Source organism: Sarcophilus harrisii, chromosome 1 (genome assembly GCF_902635505.1).
Source record: "Sarcophilus harrisii chromosome 1, mSarHar1.11, whole genome shotgun sequence".
Taxonomy (NCBI): Eukaryota; Metazoa; Chordata; class Mammalia; order Dasyuromorphia; family Dasyuridae; genus Sarcophilus; species Sarcophilus harrisii.
The window spans coordinates 316,422,232-316,443,110 of record NC_045426.1 but is presented as its reverse complement, the minus strand read 5'-3'; the positions used below and the strand labels follow the sequence as shown (position 1 = coordinate 316,443,110).

At 53.9% G+C, this 20,879-nt stretch overlaps 1 protein-coding gene across 9 annotated transcripts; it reads left to right on the top strand.

Annotated features, from left to right (window-relative positions):
* Nucleotides 1-643: 643 nt before the first annotated feature.
* On the top strand, nucleotides 644-20,877 carry GALT (galactose-1-phosphate uridylyltransferase). 9 transcript variants are annotated; one of them, XM_031945421.1, is made up of 22 exons: nucleotides 646-814; nucleotides 1,161-1,325; nucleotides 1,604-1,679; nucleotides 1,786-1,834; nucleotides 2,005-2,134; nucleotides 2,619-2,675; nucleotides 3,020-3,142; nucleotides 3,486-3,618; nucleotides 4,381-4,464; nucleotides 5,229-5,383; nucleotides 10,582-10,681; nucleotides 10,898-10,958; nucleotides 11,240-11,418; nucleotides 11,524-11,638; nucleotides 11,814-11,846; nucleotides 11,991-12,157; nucleotides 17,051-17,214; nucleotides 18,259-18,400; nucleotides 18,538-18,681; nucleotides 18,823-18,919; nucleotides 19,199-19,281; nucleotides 20,248-20,877. In XM_031945421.1, exons 2-22 carry the CDS (start codon nucleotides 1,278-1,280, stop codon nucleotides 20,253-20,255), a joined length of 2,148 nt encoding a protein of 715 aa, XP_031801281.1. In that variant the 5' UTR covers nucleotides 646-814; nucleotides 1,161-1,277; the 3' UTR covers nucleotides 20,256-20,877. The 9 variants fall into 9 exon arrangements, with proteins under 9 accessions (XP_031801284.1, XP_031801289.1, XP_031801282.1 ...); XM_031945422.1 differs by lacking the exon at nucleotides 18,538-18,681 and having other exon boundaries at nucleotides 645-814; XM_031945424.1 differs by lacking the exons at nucleotides 18,538-18,681; nucleotides 18,823-18,919; nucleotides 19,199-19,281; nucleotides 20,248-20,877 and having other exon boundaries at nucleotides 644-814; nucleotides 18,237-18,385.
* The last annotated feature ends 2 nt before the right edge of the window (nucleotides 20,878-20,879 follow it).

Below are 20,879 nucleotides of genomic sequence, written 5' to 3'. Positions count from 1 at the left end.
AGGCAGTAACTAGGTGGCTTAGTGGATGGGATGCCAGGCCCGCGGTGAGAAGGCCCCGAGTTCAAATCCATTCTCAGACAATTAGCGGCGTGATGCCGGACAAGCCGCTTAGATCTGCTTGCTTTGGTTTCCCCATTTATAAATGGAGAAGGGAACAGCAGATCACTCCAGGGTCTCTGCGAAGAGACCGGCAGCCGCTTGTCAGGCCTTGTGCCGCTTCCTTCACAAGCAAGAGGCCCCGCACACAGGGGCTGCGCTTCCGGGAAAAGCCGCCCTGAAGTCTTGCAATGCGCACTCTGGCCCCGAGAGGAAAAGGGGGCCCCGCGCACCCCCGCGGGACGGGCGAGGGGGACGAAAGAGAGCAGCGGTCACGGAGGGCGGCCGGGTAGCTCTTTTCGCCTGCACGAGACCTCGGCCTTCCTCAAGGTCTCCGAGGCCTGGGACTAGAAGGGCGCCCCGGCTTCCTCCGGGACACCTGCCGCCCCCCAAATCCCAGCCCCGAGACCGGAAAGTTGCATCGGCTAAATGGGATTGAACTGAGGGAGAGCCTGCGTCCAGGCAAGGTCCAATGGGGAGCGCCGGGGGGGCCGTCACGTGTTGGCGCGGGGCCAATGGGCCGGGAGAGGGCGGGGCCAGGCCGCGGTCCGGGGGCGGGGCCAGGCCGCGGCCCGGGGGCAGGCACGAGGACGGCGCTCGGGTCACCAGTGCGGGCGGGCTGCTGAGGGCCGGCGGGTGCGTGGAGGCATGGCGGCGAACGCGGGGCCGAGCGGGAAGCGCGAGGAGCAGCCGGAGGCGGCGGCGTTCCAGGCGAGCGGTAGGGGCGGAGCGCGGCCCGAGCCCGGTCCCGGGGCAGAAGCTGCGGGAGGCCGGCGTTCCCCCTTCCCCGGCCCTCCGTCTGCCGAGTCCCCCGGGCCCCGCTCGCGCTCTCCTAGCTCCGAGTCCGTGGGGCCCTGAGGGAAACCTGCAGAGCCCCGCCCCCCCCGGGGAGGGGGGGGCCCGGGAACACATTCTCTCTCCCTTCCCCCAGTCTCTCGCTGAAGTGGCCCGCAGGCCCGGACTCGGCTTTGGGGAGTGTGGGGGAAGTCAATCCGGGAGGGCTTCCTGGGGGAGGAAGCCTCTGGGGGAATCCTGCCTCTGACGGATTTCTTTCCTCTGCCCAGAGCATCAGCACATCCGTTACAACCCGCTGCAGGACGAGTGGGTGCTGGTGTCGGCTCACCGCATGAAGCGCCCCTGGCAGGGGCAGGTGGAGCCCCCCCCCGACGTCGTACCTCGGCATGACCCCAGCAACCCCTCTGCCCCGGGGCCGTGCGAGCAATGGCCAGGTGAGCCTACCCACCCCTCTCCTAAATGGCCTTCCTCCCCTTCGCCGCCGGTCCGGACCCCCGTAGCTTTGGGATCGGGGAGAACAAGAGCTCTCCGATCGGCCCCCGCCTCGTGGCCCTCGCGAGCCGTTTAATGCCTGCCTCAGTTCTCTCATCTGTGAAATGGAGACTAACGGCGCCCACGTCCCAGGCTGGTTGTGAGGGTCCCATGGGATGGTGTTCCCCGAAGCTGCCGGGGCGCTGCAGGCTGTACAGACCTCATTCTTTTCCCCCACCAGGTGAACCCCAACTACGAGGGCACCTTCCTGTTCAACAATGACTTCCCTGCCCTGCAGCCTGATGCCCCGGCTCCCGGTAAACGGAGATCCTGCCTCCTCTGGAAAATGGGGATTGGGGAAATTCTGGCTGGAGGCGATTCTCCCTCTCAGACTCACACCTTCCACCATTATACCCTCACCAGGACCCAGTGATCACCCGCTGTTCCGAGCTGAAGCTGCCCAAGGAGTTTGGTAATGATTTAGGCGACCCTCAAAATCTTCGGTGCTGGGGTGTGCTTGGGAGGAGGAGGGTATCCTGAAGCCTCTACTGGTCCAACGAGTCTCCCCTTCTCCCTGTACACCGTGGGCTCTCCCTTCTCCCAAGCAAGGCCCTATGTCATCTCCTACCTCCATCCTATCAGTAAGGTCCTGTGTTTCCATCCCTGGTCCGATATCACACTGCCGCTCATGTCTGTCCCTGAGATTCGAGCTGTCATTGATACATGGGCCTCAGTCACGGAGGAGTTGGGTTCTCAGTACCCTTGGGTCCAGGTCAGTAAGGTCATCATTACTTATCATAGCCCCAAGAGAAAGGAGGAGGGCGGGATCTAGCACTCTTGGGAGCTTAGATTTCCTGTAGGGATGTCTTGCATTGCAGATTAGGATTGGGTTGGGAGTACTTCTTCTGTCCTTGTGCAGAATGTGGCAACTATGTCTAATTTGAAGGGTTGTAATTTAGAATGAGTAATTTTGAACTTGTTTTAGTAGATTGCAGAATTCAAAAGTAGTAGTATGCAGATGTTTCAGAAAGGTACCTTAAGGTTTGACATATGGAAAAAACTTGCTATTAGAAGTTGCTCAAAAGTAGATTAGACTATTTTGGGAAGTAGCGGAGTCTCCCCAATTGGGGAGTCTTCAAACTGTAGCTAGATGACCACTTTCTGAACTAGATGGTCTCTGAGGTTCCTTCTAGTAATGATGTGGAAATTACTGTCTTTGTGATCCAATAGCTGATAAACTTTTACTTCATCCCTAGATCTTTGAGAACAAAGGAGCCATGATGGGTTGTTCCAACCCTCATCCCCACTGTCAGGTGAATTTCTCATTTTCATTGTCCTTAGAACGTAAGCTCCTTGAGGTTGAGATGGTTTTGTTGGCTTTTTATATCCCAGACCCTGGCAAAGTGCTTAGCACATTGCATTTGCTTATTAAATACTTGATGGTTTGTTTTTATCCAGTCCGTTTATCCCTTAGTACACTCCTAACTCTTTTTAAAACTTTTTTTTATTTTACTTCTCCAATAATAAGGGTAACGGATGGATACAGAGATTTCTGGATTCCTGGGCTGTAGCTTTCTGGAGAGGAAAGATTGGGGGGGGGGGGGAGGCGGAGAATGGTTGTAATAGACTATGGGAATTGGATGCGGGTTCTTTCCAGGTGTGGGCTAGCAACTTCTTGCCAGATGTGGCCCGTCGAGAGGAACAAAGCCAACGTACCTATAAGAAGCAGTATGGAGGCCCTATGCTTTTGGAATATGGGCGTCAGGAAGCAGAAAGAAAGGTAACCTTCGAGTACTTGAGATTATCTGAGTGCACCCCTTACCCACAAGCATTTAGGACATACCTTCTGCCCCCTATCAGAAATTAAGCCTAACTATTAGGATTGCTTTCTGTAATTTCCTCTCTCCTCCCCTCTCGTTTCTTCCAGAAGACACTGATGATAGATTATGAATGATAGGAAGACTAAGCAAAGCGAGAGCTGGGATGGGGAGAGGGAGGGACAATTCCAGGCTCTCCAGAGGCTCCTGCCCCTTAATGCTTAAATCTCTATTCCTAGCATCCTAAGACACTAACTTTCTCTTCCAGTTTCTAAGGATCCTATCTCCTTTTCTCCCTGTCCCCAGGAGCGAGTGGTCCTAGAAAGTGAACATTGGCTGGTGCTGGTGCCCTTCTGGGCTGTCTGGCCTTTCCAGACAATGTTGCTGCCACGGAGACATGTGAAGAGGTTCCCAGAGTTGAGCTCTGTGGAGCGGGATGGTGAGAAGACTTACCTTCCTCAGATGGGTCCTGCTATTATTCCCTCTTGTCAATTTATCTGAACCTTCTCCCAGTCCCTTTGGTTATTTGGAGGGGCACAGGGGGAGGTGGTAGGGCAGCTGGATGGTTCAGTAGCTAGAGATCTGGGCCTGGAGACAAAAAGACCCAAGTTAAATTTGATCCTAGCTGTGTGACTCATCTAAACTGTCTTAATCCACTGGAGAAGGAAATGGCACACCTCTCCAGTAGCTTTGTCAAGAAAAACCCTATGGATGGTGTGGTCTAGGGAGTTAGTCAAAGATGACTGAACATCAAAAAGGAGGTGGCAGCAATTTAGCTAGGTAACCAGATGCACAGTGGATAGTGCCAGGCCTGGAGTCACTAAGACTTTATCTTTTGAGTTCAATTCAGGTCTTAGGCATCTGCTAGCTGTGGGACCCTGGGCAAGTCACTTAACATGTGTGCCTCGGTTTCCCCCTCTGTAAAATGATCTGGAGAAGGAAATGGCAGACCATTCCATTATCTTTGCCAAGAAAATCCCAAATTCGAGTCACAAAGAACTGGATGCAGCTAAACAATAAAAAATATTATAATAGGGCTCTAGCTTTGTGAGATGGGATCCTGTCTTTTAGGCAAGGATACGATGAGCAGAGCAAGAAGAGTGAATTCATGAATTTTAAATGCCCTGGTTTTTAAAATTGCAATTATAGTCTCTGCAGATCTAGGTACTGAATTCAGATGATAACAGCAACTCTGTTCCAGATTTGGCCTGCATCATGAAGAAGCTCCTGACCAAATATGATAACCTATTTGAGACATCCTTCCCATACTCCATGGGCTGGCATGGTGAGGTTCATTCCCCCCTGTAGGAACAGTTGGGGCACCTGAATCCAAGAGAAAACAGACCTGATGTGTCTTTTCAGTTTTGCCCAAGAAAAACCACATTTCCCATCAAGCCTTGCTAAATTATCCTATTAATAATGTAAAGCATGCTGGGAGCTGAGGTCTCTGGATAAGCCGTTTATAGCATGATCTCACTACATTTCCCATAATGCTGTCCTGCAGTCTACCTACTGGGTAGGACAGAACAGAAGCTTAGTCTGAGATGAAATTTAACTTTTTAAAACATGCTTTGGAAAACAGTACTATTTTCCATGGAGACCTATTGAAGGCAGAACATGTTTAAAGCAAACAAACAACCAAAAAAGACTTAAAAATACTTATGGTTTTCTCTTTTACATTACCTTTATTTCAGAATATATCCCAACAAGCCGTTTTGTATAATAAAGAATTTGGAAGAGAAAAATTCACTTAGTAAAAAACCAACCAACACATGAACTGAGTTGGACAGTATATTATACTCCATACCTATAGACCTTCCCCTCTCAAAGAGGAGGTAGTTTTTTTCTGCTTCTCCAGTGTCGAGCTTTAGTCATAATTGTTTTTTGTTTACATTTGTATGGTGTATGTTCTGCAGGGTCTGCTTCATTCTGCACTAGTTCACATAAGTCCTGGGAGTAGACACTATTTACTTATGTGCTGCACAAAGTGTACTGTTAACTGTTCAAGAGAAAATGAGCCCCTAATCTTCTATTTCCCTCCCTTCCCAGGTGCCCCTACTGGGGCTGAGGCTGAGGCTGACTGTGACCACTGGCAGCTCCATGCCCACTACTATCCACCACTACTTCGATCAGGCACCATCCGCAAGTTCATGGTTGGTTATGAGATGCTGGCCCAGGCTCAGAGGGATTTGACTCCAGAGCAGGTCAGCTCAGTATTTAATAGGTTTTCATTACCTCAAGGGTCAGGGATGTCAAGGGTACGGGAAAGGGTCTTCGGGCTTCTGCCCCTTCTCCCAGTTTTTATTCCCTCTCCCCAGGCGGCTGAGCGATTAAGGGCACTTCCAGAAGATCATTATAAGCTTCTACAGAAGGACTCCTCTTGACATGTGGTTCTGTGGAGGAAGCCATGGTTATGGTTAGGACAGTTCCAAGCTGCTCTCTACATCCCCACCCCCAATTTGCTTCAACCCCCTTATCTCATAGGTGGAGGACGGTCTTGAATTGCAAATAAATCTTTTGTTCCCTGGTTTCTGTAGCTGCTTAGAGGGGAAGAGGAAGACTGTTTCCCCTTGCCTCTGGTCTGAGGAGTTGAGGGGGGGCCTGTGTCTTGGGGGCCAGCCTCCCTGAGGCTCCTGTGGATAGTAGTCAAACCCTAGCCAGGCTGGAGCCAGGTTCTGCCAAAGTCTGGCCCTGTATCAGCCCTTCAGGCAGGGGGCCCAGACAAACCGGCGGCGGTGCCTCTCTGCTGGCAGACACTTCCGCAAGGGTGTTCACATGGTTCGCCTTCGCACTCCCTCGTGCTGTAGACACACTGATACAGTGATCAGTTATGAGTCTGTAGCAGCCTTCCTGGAATGGGGGACTGGGGGGCCAGGGTGGGGAAGGATTCCAGACGGGTAGAGAACTTTACAGACCGCTTTCACACTAACTTCACAGAATTTTTAGGACAGACGGCCTGATGTGGAGTGGAAAACCGGAAATATTAGTGTTCGTTTACACAAATGTCCAGTCCAAGGCCCATACTCCTGATTTGTGGGCAGGGTGGGGCTTGGCTTGGGAGCTGGGTCTGAATCCTAGCCCCGCTTCTTAGCAGCTCTGTGATCTGGAGTGGAAGACCAGGGCTGTTTTCTGCTCATTTAAAGTGGGGGTGGGGAGGGGAGTCCACAACAAGGAAGAGATTATCTTTAAAGGTCTGTTAGCTGTAAATAGTGTGATTTCTGATCTGTCGTTATTTCCACTATACTATGGACCCATTCCAAGTCTTGGGTCCTGGCTCTGCTTCAGGAGCCAACTCAAGAACTCAAAACTTTGGGAAAGGAATTTCACCTCTAGTTCTTGGTTTCCTCTTGTAAAATGAGTCCCTTGTGCTAAATCAAGGCTTCTTAATCTGGAGGCTGGAAAGACTTCAGGGGGTCTGAACTTAGAAGAGGGGAAATTTACTTATTTTCACTAACCTTTAAGTTACATTTGGCATTTCCTTCAGTGTAGGCAACAAAAACTTGGTATGAAAAGATCTGAAAGCACCAAATTGTCAAAGGGATCCAGATACAAAACCCCCTAGATTTGCTATCTAGAGTCCTTAACATCTCTTGCCATTCAAGGATGGATTTTAGGATCATTAACCTCCTTCTCCAGTTTGCCTCATTTCTCTTGAGGTTTCCCCATTCCAAATATTATACCATAAAGTGAACATAGTAGGGGAAATGGCAGGAATGTGATGAAAAGTTAAGGTCTTGGAGGGGAGGGTCTCGGCACTTTCCTTTGAGCTAGGTGCTCTGGAGCCAGTGAAATTGGAAGGAACCTTGTTGAAGCTTCCCTTCCTCTTAACCCTACTTCAGACTTAAAGGGCTTTCAATGCTTCACTATCTAAATACAAGTGGTGGGCTGACTTCTCCCCCAAACCCTTCCATCAATTACCGGTTGCTGTTTCCTCTTTACAATACACTCCTTATCAGCAGTCTAGGGCATTTTCCAAAAGTAAATTAATCCAACATCCTATTGGGGCAGCTGGGTACCGGGGAAGGATGGGGACTTTCCCGTATTCCCTAATTAGGGGACATGTCTTTTGGCGAAGATCCCGGAGAACCAGCCTTGAACCTTTGCAGGGCTCTAGACCTCCGGAGTTACTCTCGCTGAGGTTTTCTCAGTTTGAAACCTTGGCTTTACAACCCTAAGTGACCCTCACTCAGACTGACCACTCCCTCGGCAGCCCCCTTCCTGGACTCCCGCCCTCCCTCAAAATTGCTGCCCCTCCCGCTCGCGGGACAGGAAGTGTCCGGGCAGGGGTGGGGGCCTGGGCGGTGGCCGGTGATTGGCAGCGCAGGACTCCAATGGGCCTCAGAGCCCACCCCCTTACCCCCATTCCCCAGCTCCGCCGGGACCGGAGGGCAAGAGCCGGCCCCGCTCTGCCCTCGGGGGCGGGGGGCCGGAGGTCAGAGGCGGAGGAGGGAGCGGGCGGGCAGGCGGCGGCGGCCGCGTAAGGTGAGGACCCGACCGGGAGGGGCGGGGGGAGGCGTAAACGCAGGCGTCCCCAGGGCCCAGCTGTTCCGCTGTTCCCTCTGCGGGGCCGAACCCGGGTGTGTCTCCCCAGCCCGTGCTGGAGAGCTTGGATTGGGTGGTGCAGCGCGTGCCGGTCTCCCCGGCCCTCTGGGCGCGGATGTCTCTTCTCGCCCTTGTGTCCGATTCCCTGAGAGGTGTGGCGAATCTGAGGATACTTGACTTCCTGTCCCGCGGGGGGGGGGGGGGGGGGGCGAGAGGACCTTGTTTGTGCTGGGCAGGTCGGGAAGCCTGGCGCCCCCACTTTGTGCGTGCGCGCTGGGGGTGCAGGGAGCTGCCGGAGACCGCGAAGTAACTTACGCGTGGATGCTTGAGAGCGTGCCAACGTGGGGGTAGTGCGTGTGTGCGTCCGCGGGAGTGCAGATGTGCCGAGGACGTTTCCCCACCCCCCATGCCCCTTCTGCTTTCCGCGAGTGGGGAGTGAGGGAAGCCTGACGGGAGAGAATAAAGAAAAGTCAGAGCAGTGAGGGAGACAGACTCCGGGGGGCGGGAAACTAGGGAAGAGTAAACTGGGGAGAGGGGAGGGAGGGGAGTCAGAAGGGAGGGGAGTCGGACTGGAAAGCTGGAGAGAAGTGTGAGGGGAGGGAGAGGGGCTTGAGCCAGAATTTTGAGGGGCCTGAAGAGGGGTCTGGAGGGAGGGCGGGGCTGCAAGTTGCCAGAGTTTCCTGGGGGAGGAGTTTAGGGGGTGAATTATCAGCCTAATGCTAGAGCTCTCCATTCTCTATCCCCGGCCTCAAGACCCTCCCCCTTCCCTCTCGCCCTCTGGGGAGAAGCCCTGCCCAGCCGTGGGGAAACATCTGGTGGAGCTGGAGAAACGCGAGAGCAAAGTGTGTGTGTGGGAGTTTGGTCTCTATCTGCATACAAGTGTTGATTATGCCCCTGCAGTGTCTACCGGAGGGCCGTCTATCTAAGGGCTTACCTAGTTGTTTCTCGGTTGTCTGTGCAGTGAGTGCCAGGGTATCCGTGAAGGAGTCTCTGCAGCTGTTTCTATGCACCCACATCTGTGTTGTGTCTTGTCTGTACCTGCCTCTCTGTGTACGCCTTGTGGATTTTCGTGAGCGCGAGTCTGGGGGGTTTCATTTGTGCAGGTCTCTGGGCTGCCCTCCCCTAGCCCAGGGGCGACCACCCAGCACCCCAGTTATTCCCCCTCTGCCTCTCACACACAGGACACACGCGCGCAGTTACACAGAGGATCCCACCCCCGTGGGCAGGCACAAAGCTTCCATGATCCCCTACTAGGTTACTGCAGGCCCCTGTTTGAGTCGGGGACACAGGGAAATGGGTAGACCCAAGGCCTCCTTTCCAGGCTGTGGGGCTGTGGAGGAGGCCTATTCCTTAGCTCTGGCCTTACCCCTCGGGCTGGGGGTAGGGGAAGGGGGAGGAAGGGGGCCTGGCTAAGGGGCAGCCACGTTCTGCCAGGGAATGGTGGGGGGAGAAGGGGGTGGGAATTGGAGGAGCCAGGCAAGGGGAAGTGGGGAGAGGGGGGCTGCCTTGCACTCCCAGAGCTCAGAGCAGAGAACACAAGCAGAGCTGGAGCTGGGAGGAGGAAGGATCATGGATACAGAGAACTCCAGGAATTAAGGTAGGGGAGAACAAAGCACGGGGGTGGGGGGGTGCAAAGTGATGGAAGTCCTATCCCTCGCTCCATAGGGGAGGGGGCTGTGTCCCCATACATAGTCAAACCACGACACAGACGTGTGTACAGATACCTGCCCACAGTGCCTCGGACCTGAGACTGGCTTTTCCATGAAGTCCTCCCCGTTGTCTCCTCCCCACTCATCTCCATCCCACTCTTTCCTTCTGTGTCTCCCAGCTCCAGGCTTCATTCCTCCTTCCTTAAGGGGTCTCTCATCCCCTCCTCGGTCCCCAACCTCCCTTTTGTCTCTGGACCTCTGGCAGTGCTGTTGCATCTGGATCTCATTAGTCCATGACTTCTCCTTGTCTCCCCTCCCTCTGCCTAAGCCTCTAAGGCTCCTTCCTAGGAGTGAGATCCTGAGAGAGGGACGGGGGAGCCCAGCGACTGCTTGGAGCCAGGCTCTCAGCCTTTTCGGCCCAGAGGGGAGAGGAGGAGGGGGTGGGACTGGGGGTCAGAATATGGCCCCATCCTGATACTGGCTCCCCGTCCCCAGTCTGAGCCATCCCAGGAGGCACTGGGGGAGAGGGGAATGGTTGGGTCTCCAGACTATTTCCCAGAGAGAGCAGTTCCTTATTTCCAGGCTTCAAATTTATCCACGTCTTCCTGAATGAGTCTGGCTATCTTCCGGGTCAGACAGCTAGAGGAAAAGGTTAACGGTGAGCCGGGCCAAGCCGGAGAGGGATGGGGGAGCTGCTTTAGCAGGGCCAGATTCTGAGCTAGCCCCAGAGCCAAGGTTGTCAGGAGGAGGCGGGGGTCTGGCACGGACCCCAACGCCTCCAGCTTTTGTCCTGGGCTCCTGGCCCAGAAGTGGGGCTCCTGGGGGCTGGGGCGGGGGCAGGAGTGGTGGAGGGGGCGGGACTCTGTGCTAGTCTGGCTCCGGGGGTGAGCATACACATTGGAGTACAAGTACAAAGTGCGCGTGTGGGCATTTTTGTGCATATATTGTATGTATTCCTGCCTTTGTATGTGGGTCATTGTATGTGTGCTGGTCCCTAGGGGAAACCTGCCCCCTGCCCCAGAGAATGAAAGGCTTCTCAGTTTTCTACTTTGTGCCTTGATTTCCCTTCTGGAAGGATAAAGATCCCTGGGAAGGAGAAAGGAGGAAGAAATGGTGCCCAGGAGGAAATAGCACTCCTGCAAGGGGGGGTGTTCAGAGAAGTCGGGGGTTCAGAGAGCCTGGGGTGACCTTGCACTTTACTCTTTTGCCAGATGAGCAGCAGTTGCTCTGGCCTGGGCAGGGTCCTGGTGATTGTGGCTGCAGCCCTAGTGTCTGTCTCTCCTACCGGCCCAGAGGCTTGGGGTCCCCCAGGTGAGGAAGCACGGCACAGACCATAGCCCTCTAGTCCTGGTCTTGGGAATGACTCAGGATGGCATCTGGACCCTTCCTCTCCCACTGGGTTCCTTAGGAGTGGGACCCTCTAACTCACGGGCTGGTACCCTGCCCTGCCCTGATGTGGGAGGGAATTGGGGGAAGTGGCGGGAGCCAGCATGGGGGGCTTTCTTCTCATACCGACCCCATCCCCAGGCGTCCAATACGGGCAACTCGGAGAGACCGTTGTGCTCTTGTGTCCAGGAGTGGCCCCTGGGTAAGTGCCTCGCCTCGTTCTCCACCTCCTTCATGACTTTCCATATCCAGGGGATTGGGGAGTGGGATAGGTAGTCGAGCTGAGGCTTTGGGGTGAGGTGAAAGGAAAATTGACTTTTGCTCTTGACCTCTCATCCTTTGTCCAGCACTTAGAACAGCCCAGCACACATACAGTAGGTATTTGCTACGTTTTATTTAACATCATACATGTTGTTGCTTGCTCCTTTTCCAACCTCGTCCTGCTCATCTTCACTCCCTCTCCACCCGCCCTTGCATCCTCAGGACACTGATTTCCTGGCATCGGGCCAATGGCCGTGCACTCCTGGGGGCAGCGAGGTCAGAGTTAGGGCTGGGACAACAGGAACTGGTCCTGGAGCGGGCAGAGAACAAAGACGAGGGCACCTACATCTGCCAGTCCCAGGACGGGGGGGCTGCGGGCTCTGTGACGCTTCAGCTGGGCTGTGAGTGTTTGGGGGGCTGAGGTTGGAACGATCCGGAGGAAGGCATGAGTGCCCTGGGCCCTGGGCCCTTCCTGGCAGCCCCCAGCTCCTGTCTTGTCTCCACAGACCCCCCGTCTCGTCCCATGGTTTCCTGCCGGGCTTCCGACTATGAGAATTTCTCCTGTTCTTGGAGTCCCAGCCGGGTCAGTGGGCTCCCCACGCGATACATTGCCTCTTACAGGTGTGTGAGGCAGGGGAACATGGGATGTGGAGAGAAGGAAACCTGGGGATGGACACATTGCCCCGGGACCTCTTTATGAAGTGTTGATAGGAAAACGCCAGCAGGGGGAATTCGCCTTCCCCCGCAGCCCAGAGATATAACCCAGGCTTCTCCTTTCTCCTTCCTCCTGCTGCAGAAAGAAAATCATCCTTGGAACAGAAAGAGGAAGGTGAGAAGCCCCAGGCAGGGGGATGGTGTAGAGAGGGGTGGGGCGGGCAGAGGGCTTCAGGGGGCTAAGCTCGGTCCTTGTGTGGGGTCCTCATTAGGTTTGGGGGGCAGTCCTGATGCCCGCTGTGCCCTCCCCCGTGTCCAGGCCAGCGCTGTCTGCCGATCCCCGGCCGTGCTCTCTGGAACTTCCTGGGGCTACCCGGTGTGTGGTCCACGGCTCTGAGTTCTGGAGCCAGTACCGGATCAATGTGACAGAGGTGAACCCCCTGGGAGCCAGTGCCCGCCTGCTGGATGTGAGCATGCAGAGCATCTGTGAGTAAGCCCCGCTGCGGGACACAAAGCAGCTGGGCCGCACCTTGGGCCAGGCCTTCACCCTCCTGGCTGTGTGGCCCTGGGCTGAGCCCTGCTGCCCCAGGAGGAACTGGTTGTGAACCTCCCCCCCCCCCCCTCAGGCTGACCCCCTGCAAAGCAGTGTTTGTAGTGCCCAGAACATTCATGAGTACCAGCCCCTTCCCGTTATACTAATGTTGTACCTGCTGCCCTCACCAGCCAAGTCAGGAACCTCAGGGACTCTTGTAACACAGAGTGCGATTCTCTCAAAAACGGGACCTTACAGAATTATAGATTCGAAATCGACCTGAGCCTGAGAAACTATTGAGTTATAGCGGAGAGGCTTCCTGAGGTCAGAGGTCTTTTGAATTCAGGTTTTCCTGACTCTGAAACTAGCATTCTATCCACCGTGACATCTGGCTTTCTCATCCAAAGCACCCTGCCCTTGATCCCCTAGGATCTTCTCCATTGTCTCCTACTGGGAGCCCCCTAACCATCCCTCTTCCCTCTCCCCCAGTGGGTCTGTGAACAACCTTCTCAGTAGCATCCCCATAAAAAGACAAACATCGCTTCATACTAACTCGGTCATTGTGCACAAGTTGGTTAGGGGTCTCCCAAACCCTTTTCCACATGGAGACTATCAGCACCTCTCCTCAAGGGACCCCTGAGCTAGGTAGCCCAGTCCTGTAGTGCAGGGGGCCTGTAATCAGCAGGATGTGAATTCAAATCCAGCCTCAGACACTTACTGGCCGTGTGACCCTAAGCCAAGTCACTTGATCATGACTGTCTCAGTGCAAACTAATAAGGGATTCCTGGCACTGCTCTTTGCAAAACTGACCCTGCCAGCACAGGTTACGTCTCCAGTGACCTCCATATTAGCCCTATGACCCCTTAGTCACTGATTCCTTTCCCACTAACTCCATCAGCACATAATGACAACATTCTGAGCCCCTAGGGATCCTTAACCTTCCCCCCCTTCATGGGAGTGATCCTGGAGGGGAACCTGCTCCCTAGTTCTGGGCGCGGCTGGCTGACTTCGGTATCCCACCCTTCTCTCTGTTTAAGGATTCTTACCCCATCGCCCGCACTGGGACACTCGCTGTCTGTGCCCCCAAGTCCTGTAGTCACTTAGATTCTTCCTTTTCTTGAGCCCTTTCAGGATGGAAGGGTTCAAGGGAAAGGGTTACTAAGAAATGACTAAAATCTAACCCCATTGGGTTGAGTTATGGACAATGGGGTTGGATCCTATTATTCCTGACCACCGGTGGGAGGAGGCCCTACCATGTTTTCTGGAGAAGGAAGGAAAGAAACAAGCTTTTAAGTGCCTGCTGTCCAGACGTTGCGATCCTCTGTTACTGAATAACTCATTTAAATGGGACTTCCTCAGCCTTGTAATACAGAGGTCATTCTCTCCACCTTGCAGAGGAGGACCTTGAGGCTCTCAGGGTATGTGACCATCATTGTAGCTGGGATTCCAGCCTGAGTGTCCTGCTAACTCCCGGTCCAGCATTAGCCACTTGTATTGTTCTGCCCCGTTCCCCCACTGGGTGTAGCTGCCAAAGCCCTCCAGAGGCTCCTCTCTAGTTCCACCCTCTGTGTGAGCCTTCTTCTCCCCTGCCCCAGCTGGGTTTTGTTCTGCTCTAGCTTCCCTGACCACGCTCGGCTCTACCTTATTCCTGGAGAAAGAAGGAAAGAAAAAGCATTTAAGAGCCTGCCATGTGCCAAGCACTGTGCTAAGTACTTCACAAATATTATTTCTGTCAACCAGACCAGAACCAGCCTCTAACCTGTGGTTGGCCAGAGCCATACAGCGCAGCCTAGAGACAGCAAAGTCAGGGCACAAATGCAAGTTTAATTAATTTTAGCGTGAGGAAAATGGTGTTTGCAAATGGAAGTGCCCTCCCTTCCTTCCCCCTCTCCTCCCACCCCCCAAGGAGGAAGCCATAATGCTGCTGATCCTGGGGCCCTTTATAAACATCAGAGGGGATGGCCAACACACTCATTCTTAGATCTTAAGATGGTTCTCATGATTAAAATTTCTTGGGACAATACAAGTGTTCTTGGGGTAGTGACCACCCTGCAGTGCATAGAATGAGTATGATGGGAGTAGGAGTACAGTACCTATCAGTGACAAGGAACAGGGATTGTGGACATGCGGTGGATGGCTTTGAGAAATAACAGGGACTAAATTCCTTAGTGTTACTTTCCAGAAGATGAGATCATTCCAGGGCACAAAGGATCAGGGCACAGCCAGCTTGCTGGGCCTTAGCAACAGGGTATCTCCAAAATATTTTAATGTTTTGTTTGATCCTCATAATAACCCTGGGAGATAGGTGTTATTATTGTCCTTATTTTACAGTTGAGGAAACTGAGGCAGAATAGCATTAAGTGACTTGCCCAAGGTCATACAGGTAGTAAGTGTCTGAGATCAGATTTAAACTCAGATCTTGTCTCCAGGCCTAGTACTATATCCGTGGCCCCCACTCCCCAGGCTTTATCTTAGGCTCTTTTTGACCCCTTCCCCCAAGTTACTTGCCTAGGCTTCATGCCTTACTTGGATGACCTTGCTTTTAATTTTGTATTTGCAGCACTTTGACTTCTCTGACTCTGTCCCCTAACATTCTATCCCCATTCCCGACCTGCCCTTCTTCACTTTATAAAATTGTTTTTGTAAGTCCTTCCATCAGCTGGTCCTACCCTCTGGTGAAGCTTAAGTTTTCTAACTTTTGTTCTAAGCTAGCCCCTTCACCTAACCTCAGGAACAGTTTTTGACCTAAACATCATCCAATGGTTCCCATTTTGTATTCTGCAATCTCTCTCCGAGGACTAGAAGCATCCTTGCTCCCTGCCTCTTCCTCTTTCAGAGCTCATGCTGGCTTTGGGACCCCCCACAAAGCTGTTTTAGCTTCTAGTTGTCCACTTATCTGCAGGACACTGATGGTGAATAGCAGAGGATCCTGGACAGAGCCAGAAGGCACTAAAGAGTCCATCTATTCCCACCCTACTGTTTTCCACAAAAGAAACAGGCCCAGAGAACTATGGTGTTTGCCCACAGAGCTAGTAAACAATAGAACTAAAATTCGAATCCATTTCTAACTCAAAACTCATCATGCTTCCCACTGGCCCAGTTCCTGAACCCAATGAATGTTGAGTTGGTTATTGGTTCTGTCTCAGGATTTCTTTCTTCCTTTCCCCAAGATACAGGTCCAGTGGAGGGAGGTGAGATTCTTCCCCAAATCCCTTAATTACATTCCTATATTACGTGACTCCCTTTATTAAAGTATTCCCCTGAGACTTTTCATTGTCGAGGAGAACCCAGATTCCCAAAGGCTGTTAGTGGAGTTGGAGCTTTGGCAGCTCTTACCAAGAGGGAGAGGCTTCAAGCACGGGCTCAGAGGTCCTCTATGTATTTGTCACTGGAAGACCAGTCTTGCTAATTCTATCAAATTTATTAGCAAATATTAGTCATAGTAACTTTTTTTTTTGTCACAACTATGAGGATCAAGTGGGGGATTTCTCATCTCCTAAGGCATTTTGAGGGTTTGAAATCTTTGTTGGTACATGAAGTGCTCATACGAATGAAAAAAGCAGATTGATTAAAGTTTGAAGCACATTTCAGTGTCAGTAAAAATTCATTAAGCACATACTTGTGCCAGGCACTGTGCTAAATAATGGGTTATAAAAAGAGGCAAAAATAGTCTCTGCTCTTAAGGACCTCACAATCTGATGAGGAATGAGGAAAATTTACAAGTAACGATGTATGAACAAGATTTAAGGGTAAACTGAGGAAAGTTTCAAAGGGAAGGCACTAAGATTAAGGAGGGCTGGGAAAGGTTTTACAGAAAGGAAATGGTGCGTTATTTGTGAGAGACAGCAAGTTATCACAGATTACAGAATGGGGGGATAAGGGGTAAGAAGAAAGGAAAGGATCAAATTCTGAACGACTTTAAGAGTCATTTGACTCTGAAAGTATAAGAAATCCACTGGTATTCAGAAGAAGGGAGTGTGAGGTGGTCAGACCCGTACTTAGGGAAGATCACTTTTGACAACTAAATGGAAGCCGGACTGTAGGGGAGAGGCTTGAGGCAGGGGGACCCACCAGCAGGTTATTAGTGTGAAGTGTGATGCAGGTGTGAGGTGAAGGCCTGAACCAGGCCTTCAGAAGAGAGAAGGGGGCTATGGAGACAACAACTGGTGGGATGCGAGGAGGTGAGAGAGTGAGGGTCAGGGTGATACCTGGGTGTAAGCCTAGGCATAACGTTACCCTGGCCAATCCCAGAGAAGTCAGCAAAAGGGGAAGACTTGGAGGCAAAGACAGCTTCGGTTTGGGGCATGTGGAATTTGTTTTACATGAACTCAGGTTTGAGATATGAGCCTGTACCTCAGGAGAGCCGTCTAAGATCTAAGAATCATTAGCTTATGGCATCTTATGGCATCAGCTTATGGCAACTGATTCCCTGAATGAAGTCCGGAGGGAGAAGAGAAGGGGAACAAAGCCCTGGGGACATCTAGTCTGCTCACCTTAGGACATGAACTATTAAATACATAGCAAAATGACATCAGTAACACACGTACACATACTTTTATACACACAGACACCTATTATAGATAGTTTTCAGCAAAGTAGAGAGCTATTGCCTAAATGACTCTGTGGCAGGGCCCTAATTATGGATCCTTCTTCACACAAGCTGAGCTCTCTAGCACAACCGCTGATCATAGCAGCTCACCCTCTCTCTGCATGTCCCTTGGTATGGCCTGCTACCCCAACCCCAGCTTGCCTCCCTCTCCTCTGTCTCTGACCCAGACTTGGGAGCAGCAAGGAGGAGCTTCTCCCTCCCTTCTGACCCCGAGCTCACTCCCCCTTCCCATTTACAGTAAGGCCAGACCCCCCCCAGGGACTTCGAGTGGAACCAATTCCTGGGGCTCCTCGACGCCTGCTGGTCAGCTGGACCTACCCAAGCTCCTGGCCCCTCCAACCCCACTTTCTGCTCAAGTTCCGACTGCAGTACCGCCCGGTGGGCCACCTGACCTGGTCCATGGTAAGGGAAGAAATGGATAAGGGATTTGCTGCGGTCCGTGGTAAGGGGCCTGGTGATGGAATGGAGTGCAGGCAGAGACACAGGTCTTTTCCCCAAGATAAGTATGCTTGGATCTGGAGTCCCTGTGGCCCAGGCCCTCTTCCTTAGATCCGAACCTCCTCTCCCTGTGGGCTCAGCCTCTTCTCTTGGGCAGTTCCTGGGTGGGCGGTGACACCCTGTCCAGGATGGACCAGGGGGACACTAGCATCCATAGACATCCCACTTCATCTGGTCTCCATCCCCCAGTTCTCTTTGGTTGCTCCCCTCTTTTGGAGTTAACAAGTAGACTATGGCTTTCTCCTGCTACTGAGTTTAAAAAAATTTGGCTAGGCAAGTCAAGACCAAGTATCTGTGCTACCCACCTTCAGCCCAGCCTAGAGTGACACCGGGAGTGAGTTTGCAGGTTGATTAAGAGCTAGAAGATTGCCTTGTGGAATCTGAGTTTGCCAGGAATATCCTGTGTTTTCTTGGACCAATCACTTATCTCTGGGAATCACTTTCCCCATCTGTAAAATGGGGGGGCAGGCTCTACAGAGGACCCTCTGATACACATGTTTTTCAGTCCTCCCAGCACTAACATGTGTGACTTCTGATTTGTCCAGAGTCTGAGTTACTTTCAGGTTTGGACACGGACGGTTCAGCCAGACATGTTAGGGCCCTGGGTGAACTACTTGGGACCATCCCAGAGCCCTGGGCCTTTGCTCCGTACCATCCTGTTTGGGGGCCTTTTGCCCCCGATTTTCATTCCCCCGGTGATGCTAGAAGCAGGAAAGGAGGGGAAGGCATCCATGGGGAAAGCTTGGCTGGCCCGTACCCACATCCCCGTTCACCCCCCCCCCCCCCCCCAGCTGGGAATCAGTCTCAGTGCAATTTGTAGACATTCCAGGGACCCTTGGGCAGTCACCCTTAGTGTGTCACAGGACCGTTTCCTTGGCTCCTCCCCCTCACGGGATGCCCCTGCCAAAGAACTCCATGCCCCCCAGGTCCCTCCCTGTGACCCCGCAGGTGGAGCCGGCTGGGCTGGAGGAGGTGATCACTGACGCCGTGGCTGGGCTGCCCCACGTGGTGCGCGTCAGTGCCCGAGACTTCCTCGATGCTGGCACTTGGAGTGACTGGAGCAAGGAGGCCTGGGGGACCCCGAGTCCTGGTGAGGGGAGCGGGGGTACAGGCGGATAGAAGGGAGGGAAGGCCTGGTGCTGCCCAAGGAGGCCTGGAGAGCGGCCCCATGTGAGGCCTGCTCCCTGCTCGCGGACCCTGCCCTTCATAAGCTGCTCCTGCTCTTAGCCCCGGCTGCCTTTGGCCCGAGCGCCAGACCCAGCGAGAGGCCTTCGGAGACCGCGACTCAGGTGCAGGCACAGACTGAGAAGGAGCCAGGGAGACCTACTCTCCCTAGGCCTTCTCTGCAGCCCAACTCTCAGCCACTAACGGGTGAGTGGCCTGGCCGGCAGCCTCCCCAGGGAGGGACAGACCCCCAGGGCCAGAGGCAGCAGACGGGCTCGGTGACTGCCCCATCCGCCGCTGAGGAGGGGCGCCAAGCTGCTCCTCACGCGGGCTTCCCTCCCTGTGCAGAGCCCGGAGACCCCCTGGAGCAGGTGGCCGTGGTGACGTCCCTAGGAGTCTTCTCTTTTGTGGGCCTGGCTGCTGGCGCCCTGGCGCTCCTGCTCTGGTGAGTGCTCCTGGCCTGTCAGAGCTCATCCCCTGTGCAGACCCCCTCAGACCGCCTCTCGGCCCCGGCCCCCCGCGATCCTCCCCTGCCCCTTCCAGGGCGTTGGTTAATGCCGCGGGTGGAAGAGCACTGGCCCTGGGGACAGGGACCCCAGGGTCTTGGCTCTGGAGAGCGTCCCCTTGTGTCCCCGGGGGGAGGTGGCCGAGACACACTGGGCCCCCCCTGACGCCCCACCTGGGGGGCTCTCGGGAAAGCTGGTTCACTCTGTGCTCACCACAGGCTGAGGCTGAGAGGCCACAGGAAAGGGGCTGCCCCTAAGCCTGGATTCTTGGCTCCGATGGTGCAGGTGAAGACCATGCCTGGTGAGTGCTGTGAGGGAGGGGCGGGAAACTGAGAGGGGGCCCCCCCTCCCGGGGGGCCGGCCAGCCCCCGCAAGTCACTGCCCAGCTCTCCTTGGTGCCATGACTTACACTCTTCCTTATCACACCTCTATCACATTATCAGGGAAAGATTTAGGCCCCTAGCTCTGAGTTCTAGTCCTTCTAGGAAATCTCCCACGGCCCATCCCTGCCCTCTGGCCCTTTCCCCAGAAACAGGCCTCCGTCCCAGCCAGAGCTCCTGAGCTCCCATCCCCCAGCTTCAAGCTGGAGAATAAGGCTCCCGCCACCCCCCCCAGCCCGTCCCCTCCCCCGCATGTTCCTGCTGCCTCCACTTCTGATCAGGCTCCACATTCTTGCTGTTCTCCGTGATGGGGGTGGGGAGGAAGGGGAGAACCCCCCCCCCCCCCCCCCCAGAAGCTCGCTCCTGTGACTAGCCAAGCCCGGGTGGAGTTCGGTGCCCTGGGCCTGACCGACCACAGACCGAGCACAGGGGCTCCGCCCCTGGTGTTCCCCACACCGTGGCGGGGACTGCACGGGGGACAAAGTGGGACAGTGGGGAATGCGGAGCCAGTGCATGGTGCAGGTTGTCAGAAGCTGGAGAAATTAAGGCCAGTGGGAACTGGCACAGTCAGGGAAAACTTGCTGAAGCAGAGCCTTGTGGGTAGCTGAGGAGGAATAGAAAAAGGCATTCTCTGTTCTGAGGATAGTTTAAGCAGAGGGTGGCGGGGGGCAGAGGGAAGACTGGGAGCAAGAGATACCGAGGGGAGAAGAGGAGGAGACAGGGCCTGAAGATGGGAGAGCTGGGGGTGGAAGAAGAGAAGTACTTGGCTCCCTGTCTCTTCTAAGGGGAATCTTCTTCACGAATTTTTAAGATAGTTTCCTCGGGCATTGTGGCCAGGGGTGCCTTCAGAGACCCTCAATTTACTTCCCTCTTCTGCTTCCTTGCAGTGGCTTAGGTCCAGTAGTGAGCTTTGGAGGATCTCATCCCTAGTAGGATCTTTACAGTCAGCACCAGTGTGGAAGGGCGGCCGGAGTTTCTGCAAGGACTGCCGACTCCCCTCCAACTTCACCGTCTTGAGGGGCCATTGTTTGGGGTTCATTTTTGTGGGACTCACAGTATCCCTAATACTTGCTATTCAGTGGGTGGTGAACAACTCCTTAGTCACATGAGGCTCTTGCAACACCCCCCCCCCCCCCCCCCCCCCCCCCCCCCCCCCCCTTTCGCACTCTACCCTGCCGGCTCTGCAAGGGGGACAGACTTCCCTCAAACATCTGGGGCCATGCAGGACACCAGAGAAAGACACGTGAGGCCAGGGGAAGTTTCTGGGTACCTGTGGGAAATACCCGCGTGTGTCTGTGTGTCTGTGTGTCTGTGGGTAGGACTCTGGGGAGGAGCCAGGTGGCTAACACAGCTTTCTGAAGACTACTTGTACCTGTGGTGGTTGGGACATGTCCCTGTGTAAGCCTCCCTTCTCTGTGTGTGAGCATTGGATGCTGGTGGGAGAGGAAGCTTGGAGGAGGAGAGAATATTGCTGCCATGTATCTGTGTGAATAAAGGGAATTAGGTGTTCTTTGTCATT

Bases quoted from the DNA above. Each gene is read 5' to 3' on its own strand.
- GALT (XM_031945421.1), top strand. From the start codon at position 1,278: ATGACCCCAGCAACCCCTCTGCCCCGGGGCCGTGCGAGCAATGGCCAG. The intron at 2,135-2,618 runs GTCAGTAAGGTC...CTTCATCCCTAG, and splicing joins CTCAGTACCCTTGGGTCCAG to ATCTTTGAGAACAAAGGAGC. The intron at 18,682-18,822 runs GTGAGTGGCCTG...CTCCCTGTGCAG, and splicing joins CAACTCTCAGCCACTAACGG to AGCCCGGAGACCCCCTGGAG.